Genomic DNA, 8,151 nt, shown 5'->3' on the forward strand with positions numbered 1-8,151 from the left:
TTCTTTTTGTCATCTTGTCTCGTTTCCTTATCTTGATTCCAGTCGAGGTGGGTATACGGCAGACCGAGGGACCCACCGTAGGAAGAAAAGGAAGATGCGAGGACGCAGGTTTTGTTGTAAAAATACAAGGAAGCAACGTGAGGGCAGTCGATGAAGCAGAAGAGGATCATGAGAATCGAGAGGAGCGAGAGGAGCGAGAGGAGCGAGAGGAGCGGGCCGTCGTTGTATTACGTAAAGCGATGCCGAGGGAGATCGGCATTGAGATAAAAGAAATGCAAGAGACACAGCATCCTGAAGACGTATGGGAAAGCGAATATCGAGGGTCTCTTTGGTGCATCATTTTAGGTGCATCGCTTACATTGCAATCTCGGTGCATCGGCTGTGGATGCACTGGGGGAATGCACGTGGGATGCTGGATGCCTTACGAGAGTCGGTAGTTGAGGATTCGAAGAGCCCAACGTTCAGATTGAATCGCGCATTCGCTAATGGGTTACGTTCGTATTACTTGTGCAACGTGCATTTTTCGTTCGGGTGCATATCTGCTCGGATATTTATATATTTTGAATTTTTCATGATGCGCTTATCTCGCTTGATTATATACAGTCTGGTACTCCTCTGTGCTATTTGCTTTGAAAATCTTGATGTCCGGTTGTTTTTGGATGCACTTTTGTTAGTGTTGTTTTTTATTTGGACGATGCCACGTGGTTGGGCTTGCCATTGGGTTATTTCTGGGCGCAATTGAAAAGTGCATTGTATGCACTCTCTCCTTGTTGTGGATGCTGGGTCTTTCACCTGTACCACTGCGAGCGAGACGATCTCGCGGATTGGGTTCGCACGATCGGAATTATTTATCGCGAGTAAAAGCTCGTAGACGGCTGGGAAAGTGTGTGAAAAGGTCATTGGTATCCGTGACGCAACTTTATGTGACTACTGGATCCTTTGCGTTTGCATTGATCGGAACGGAGGATCGATGTTCCCAGGAAAGTCAAGGAGCTCGAAAGTAGAAAATAGCAGTGGATGACGGGTGACTTGGTCAGCCGGGTAATTGGATAATTATTTGTACTCACCGGTCAAAGTAAATCTGGCGAGGGGAACGTCCGACTTGGTCGATTATTTGTGAAAGGTAAAAGAAAATCTATCGCATCTGTAAAGATCCCCTTAAAGACCTTTGGATTCACAGCGCGCAGCCTCTAACCATGCTTTTTTTTCTTTCACTTCAGGATTCCTGGGTACCCAGGCCCGACCATCCTCGTTCCCGTCATCCTCATCCTCGTTCGCATCCTGCGCCGGCTCTTCGCGCACCAAGTGCATCGTACGTGGAATCCTCGTTGCAGCCAAGGTCGTCGCCGGCATCGTTTATTTGCCCATAAGTCGGTTATTCGAGCGGCGGGCACGTCGCTTTCCTAAAAAGGCGATTCGCAAGCGAGCGAATATCGCCTACTGACCCGCACTCCGCTGGTGGCAAGGACGTCGATGTGGGTTAAGGGTAGCGTGGGTCGAGTATGATTATCTCGAGTAGATTTAGCATTCTCAGGATTCCTCGTGGGATTTCTTGTACCGTTGCTTGGGTTTAGAAATGGCTCTTGACCAGAACCCTAAATCAGCGAAGTCGAACTGTATGGATTTTTCAAGTAGACCCAAAAATATAAATGGGTGGCTGGGGGAGTTCCTGTAAGATTCAGGTGTACCGACCTGGCCATATGTAACGTGTGTCTGTATACCAGTCGCGGTATTCAGCTTGTCTTGAAAGCCGCAATTAAAAAGCTCTGCTCGCTCCCAAGAGCCACAATCTTCCTTTCAGCGCATAAAAGCCTCTATTTTAAGCTGCAGCTACGAGACAGGGAAATTGCGCTGGGCTAATAGCCCCTGCTATTTATACAGGTCGATTCGGTTTAATTGTACACCCGGTAGCGTGATTGGTCAGTTGTCATACAGGCGTTTTAAGGTTGCGTCCAATCGTTACCGATTGGTTCATACAGCGTTCGAGTTGCGGATATAAAGCGAAGACGAAAATGAGGAAAAAATAAGTATCTTTGGATACTGGAATTTTTCATGAAATACTTTAAGTCACGTATGTTCCTGTGTGTTATTCGATTCCTCTTCGCGCTGGAATCTGCGTAAAATCTATTAGTGGATTTTTAGGGAAGCACCGGCCGGAAGGTCGTGAAGACTGTTTGCTTTGGACGCACGTGTAGCCAGAAATATTTGGAATTTTAGAATTATCCGTCATATGATTTCAAGAATTTCTTTTTTTAATCTAAGTAATGTCATGCTCTCGTACTTTGTAAGCGTGGGAATCGAAAAACTGTTTCTTATAATTTTTTTTTAATTTAAACAATTTTTTTCCCTATTCTGTCTCCTTTAATAATAATGACAACGAAGACACGTATTTCTCTACGTTTCATGTAATAATTCACCTCTCGTGCAGCCGCCATCTTCTCAGGAAGCCTTAACCAGTTTTCATTACCCTCCAGTCTCACCAGTAAACCGGTAACGCGATGCTCGGCTTGGATCATCCATAAAAATTGTACGACCCTGAACCAGTATAGATATAGACACGAGGGCACTAATGAATTACCGTTTAAACAAAGTAACGTTCGCTTTGGCGCCGACGAGTAAATTTACCCCTTTGGGAATCGCGTCGCACACCCCTCGTGAGAGCGAGAGCGATCGTCGTGTCTTTTTGGGGTATGGCAAAGCTTTTACAAAAATATTCGTTATTACCCTCTGTTGCCTTTACACGGCCTATGTCTGATTAACGATGCTTTTTATTGAACGTGACATTTACTTGCTCGCATACCCTGTTTTAGCTTTCTATTGATCTTTCGCTATGCGCCGTTTAATCTTTCCAATGTACAATAGTAATTTTGTAGGGAATTAGTACAAGTTCTTTTTATATGATTTTATATTCACTATGGCTATATATATATATGTAAATACTGCGAGAGTCAATGATACGCTTAGAATGCTGAGTTTTATTCCCAAGCAAAGATCCCTCTCTCGCACCCGCTTGGAATATGGCTAATGCCCTTTTGTCTCCAGTAGTATCGATCGTCTCTCCACCGCCATGGGGAGTTTGTATTCATCTCCAGGTTCTATTAGGGCTTGAAACCGGTTCCGGAGGGTTGAGCGAAAGGACAGGTTAGAATTTCGTGGCTGTGACGACCAGTGGTAAATGAGAATTTTCGTTTCTTTAGCAATTTGTACCCTTTTGTGGAAATAATAATAATGCCAAGAGTGAGCAGGAATAGGGAGGGGTTGTACCTTGATACTTTTTCTAGACTGCAAAAAAAAATGTGATCTTCCGATCCTCTTAAGGGATGAACGCTGCTATGGGAAGGCCTACTTGGTCGTCGACCACTTCGCATAAAATTTCCCAGCTATTTCCGCGTTGCGTTTCATTGTTTATAGGCACTAGTGACAATTTTTGTCTCGAGGCAAAAGTTCGAACGAACCGTAGCTAACTTCACAGCGTGCCATTTTACCGAATCGAAATTCAAGCCGATTCTACCCTTATGGTTGGTCCTCCCGTGGAAGCTGCCGAAGAGGGGTCTCACCCGACACCCTGGGGGACTTTGAGGCGAGGCACGCGTCCAGAAGTGCACTTGTACCAAGGGGGTCCTCGGAATATTTTTTCCTTTTTTGTTAGGGTGGCACTAAAAGGGTTCGAGGAGCGACTCGACCCTTCCTTAGGAAGCGCCGATCGATTCCTGCTGATTCGTTTAACGCGCGACAGCGGTAACTGCCGCGATATTTATTAATGATTTATTAACCAGGTGCTCGGTCGGTATAGAAGGCCGTATCTGGTACGAGTCGATACCTGTGGGAGGACGTCTGGCGTCCCGACGCTATATATCATAATTTATTTTTCGTATTCTTACAGACTTGTATTGATAGAAAATTTTTAATCAATTTTTATTTTTTTTACAGGATTCAGGCGCCGCAGCACCTACCGACGACGACGACGCTGCGAGGAGCTGCAAAAGGTGAGTGAGCACGTCCTTTAATCACGGAACCGAAGGGCGCGCAGCAGTGGATCCTTCGGTTAGACACGTGCTCGACGGCCATAACGGTATCGGGTCGATTAAGTCATTATAATTTATTCGTTACCACCACACGCAGTGCAGACGTCGCCATTGGCGGTCAGCTTATGCTGAATAAGGAGAATTTTTCTGAATTTGGTAGCGTCCCGATGCCGCTTATCCAAACATGGTCGCCTCACTTGGCCGTGTGAGATGACGCGCCTGTGAAAATAATTGAACATTGTTGGGTTGTTGATATATTTTTTGTTTTACCTTATCTATACCATTTATACTTTCCTCAAGTAACAGCATCCGGTATCTTGACTCGGCACCTTCACCTGACCCAACCAACCGGATGTGGGATGCTCCACCTACCCGGATTCCGTTGAACGAAAAGTTCCTGTCTTCCTGCACCGGTCTGAGGATCGCCCCGGGTCGCTTCACTTCCCTCTTCATTTATCATCGTGGCCGGACCTCGAGGCACCGCGACGCTGATGGCGTCCCGGCGCAAATGACACTTTAAGTGCGTGAAAGCGAAAGTCCAGGGCTGTTACGCTCGTTGCGCTCACGGGGCTTTATTGCGCGTGCTACGTCACCTGCTTGCATTTGATTTCCTTGCTGCGGCAAGGGGGGGGGAAGTGGTGAGAAAAATTGAAAATTGTGCTATCGAGGGAATTTAATTTTTTTTTTCAGTAAATTCGCGTTAATTAAACCCACAGCATGTTGTTACCCGGGAAGAAAGTAGCGACAGTTATGGAGGCTGCTAGATACAGTAGCTACAGTCAGTGTATAGCCGTGGTATAGCTATATATAGTGCAGTGCTATAGTATGACTATATATAGCGATATAGCCTGGCATCAACGAGAGTTCCGTGAGATTCCGAATGAATTACGAACCTAATTGATATAACCTTAGTCGTGGAGTCGGGGGCCTCGAGCTGGAGTTTATTCGCGAGGAGGAAGTCGAGGATACGACCTGGGATAATCCTCCCGGCTGATTTCTCACTTCCTCGAGTATCCACGACCACGTGAACTCATCGTCAAGACTTTCTACGATTCTCGCAACGTGCCTTTTGCCCAATCGTGACTATAGAGACGCGTCGTTAAACGGGAAGTTCGTTAAACCCGGAAAATCATGTGGCGCACGATTTTTCCACGTATGGACTCGGCACGAGGCTTTTTTTTCTCATTGTGACCATACCGACTGCGTACACGCATTGAGGTATGTCGACGTTGGCCCCTGGTATACACGGGCGCTCCATACGACCCGGGTGACTCCTATCGATCGGGCATTGGCATCTATTTTTGGCCGGGTCGACTTCGCGTACTGCTTTAAGAGATCGCGTATCTGATACGTGACCTTTTGTAGGAGCTCGAAAGGTCACGGAGGGAAATAACTCGACAGTTGAGTAAGCTCCTTAATGGATATATAGATATAGGACTGTTAACGCGAGGCAATGCCATGATATCAGTCCTGCGACGTATGATAGGTTCTTGTGGAAAAAAATTTTGATAAATTTCTTATTCGTTTCTTTATATCTGGCGATTCATTTTTCGTATCCGCCTTGTTGCTCTGTGATAAATGAGCCGTCGATGCCACGTGTGATTTTGAAAATGAAAAATGGCCGAGAACTGGCAATTAGGTCGATATCGGTGACCATCTTGATTTATAATCGTGATTAAAGTATAGGCGTCGTTCCACATCGTGCAGCGTCCCGACGCCTTGGCCGATAGAGTGATTATCGTTAATTAGGATCCACGAGATCGAGAAAGAGGAGACGCGTACGCAGTCTTGCCGGTCCCCGTGTATAAATTATTTATTTCCTCGGGTATGTCGTGTTACCCGTGATGCATCGTTATGCCGTTGCTATTGTTGTTATTGTCTCTCTCGATTACGGGTAACGAGACACCGGACTCGAGCGGGTTTGTATTATTTCATTATTTCATTATTTCAACTCTCCCACCTGACTCGTATTTATTTTACCTTTCTCTACTCGCGTCGACTCTCCCGCCTCCCGGTTACGAGGATCCTTGCGCAACGCCATTGTCGTGTCCGCGTTCGAATTAACCGATGAGACCGAGCGGCCGAAAGCGAAAGTTCATTGCGGCACGGGAGTTACAAATCATCGGGTTCGATTTATTACTCAAGCCAATTGAAATTTTGATTGAAGTGCAATGACCATGCTCGATTCGATCGTTTGACGATCGATATATTTCGGTAGGAATAATTTTTTTAATACAACTCAATAGCTTCTGGTTAGCTGGTAAATGGAGATTTTCACGCTGGCTGATATACCGCGCGTTATCCTATTGTCAATTTTGTAGGTTATGGTACGACGCGTAACGGCCGGATTCATTTGAATCCTGGACAAATGACGGTTGGACGTGACTTCGAGGGAGGCTTTCCTTTTTTTTTCCTAGTCTTGTTAATTGAACATTGTCAAGAGACGACTATTTACGACGTGATCGTAGATCAGTGAGGTGCTCGTGAAACATTTACGTGTTCTTGCTCGTTCGTTATTCGCCATCTTCTTTTCGCTCTGGGTCCTCGTAAAGTTTTCACCGGGTATCAGAGACCGCATGATTACACGTAGAGGCATAGGAGAGTCGGAAGAGTGCGTAGGCATTCGGTAATACATACCGTCATTTATCATTGCTTCTGCCTTTTATTTCGAGTCGTAGAATATTTTTACCGGACGCCGTTCGCCGGGTGTCTCTGCCGACCGTAGGTTATGTTAGGTTAGGTTGGCTATATCTTATGTTCAAGGGTGGCCGGTAATTAACTGGCTTTCGATTAACTCTCATACCTTCGTGATTAATGATTTTCGTACTTTTCATCCCACTTGTCTCCTGTTCTTGACAGTTTTTACTCAAAGAAACTTGACCTGGACCTCGTCATCCTGGATCCTGCTGGTTCACCTTAGGACAGAATTCCTTCTGGAACGTAACGCCTACGCGCTATCCGACGCCTCGTTTTGATTTACGAAGAGACGGTTGACTCTCTTGCGCTTTTTTCTTCTATTTGCCCTGGTAGGCTCTTTCGTTTACGATGTCCAGGAGGTGGGACGCCTCGGGGAAGACCGGTCTCCTAACTGACAGGCGTGCTCCTAACGAGGACTGGTTAATTGGCTGGCGAAACTCTATTCGTAGTGTCTTGACCTCCGGTAAGCTTGGCCCACTGACTTTAACTGTCATGAAATACATTAATTGTATAATGATTTCACCTTCGGCGTGGTAACAGACCTTTTTGTCAGGCTCGCGACTAGACTGCTGCCACGCGTCAAACGTGACTTTAAGGATACGGCATAATTCTCGCGGATGATTATTACTCCGTCAGGATGACGTCACTGACGTTACCCCCTCGTCATCGTTCTCCATCAGCGATGACCCTTACACGTTTCCAAGTGTAAAGTACGCGTGATTCTCACGAGCGTTAGAATCCGTGGTAAGAGACGTTGGTTGGCGCAACGATTTATTTTTCACTTAATTGTCGCTCGATCCTCTTTGTCTGGCCGTTCGACTGAACCGACCTGTACAATGCAATACGCATTACTGGGATGGTCTAAAGTGGGCCAGTAACGTAAATAGAATCCTCGGTACACGTGCAATTCGCATGCGTCTACGCTCACGTCCCGAAGCTCCACTGTAGGGACGTGGCACGAGTTAAAAATTGGCCGAGGATTCTCAGTCCAGGTTCCTTAAGTGAGTCGCCACTTAAAAATGATCGAGACCAATGAAAATGGCGGCGACAGAACCTCACGAAGCGTCCTCTACTCCGTTGCTCGTTACTTTCCGTGTCAGCAGCCGTTCCGTATTATATTTCGCGAATCGAGAAGTCAAGGACGCCTGTAGATCGTGTTTCCTTTGTTGGATCGATTCCTTTTTAACCTGTGATTTTGCGCGCGCGCGTCGGACAGAGGACTGACGCACGGGTATCCTTAAGGCAATGGCTTATCGACTTCCTAGTGGCGCTGCTGACGGTCATAGTCGACTTCGATATCGAGTGTCGAGATCGATTATCGTTTCTCGTATCGTTCTTATAGGTTATGTCGAGACGTCCAGCCGGTTTTAAATCTCCGTGCGTTTCGGTCGAGTGATTTTGGTTTTATGTCGCGACGGGAGAAGTGGGC

General features: G+C 46.3%; 1 protein-coding gene across 2 annotated transcripts in view; it reads left to right on the forward strand.

The window, feature by feature from the left end:
- Positions 1–8,151, forward strand: part of LOC107272141 (protein phosphatase Slingshot homolog 2) — a 71,127-nt gene that overhangs the window by 4,721 nt on the left and 58,255 nt on the right. For both annotated transcript variants that reach the window (XM_015748972.2, XM_015748970.2), the window contains exon 2: positions 3,931–3,986. In XM_015748972.2, coding sequence (XP_015604458.1) covers positions 3,931–3,986 — 56 coding nt within the window. The remainder of the gene's footprint in view (positions 1–3,930; positions 3,987–8,151) is intronic.

The sequence above is a fragment of the Cephus cinctus genome, unplaced genomic scaffold (genome assembly GCF_000341935.2).
Source record: "Cephus cinctus unplaced genomic scaffold, Ccin1 Ccin1_scaffold1111, whole genome shotgun sequence".
NCBI classification, from domain to species: Eukaryota; Metazoa; Arthropoda; class Insecta; order Hymenoptera; family Cephidae; genus Cephus; species Cephus cinctus.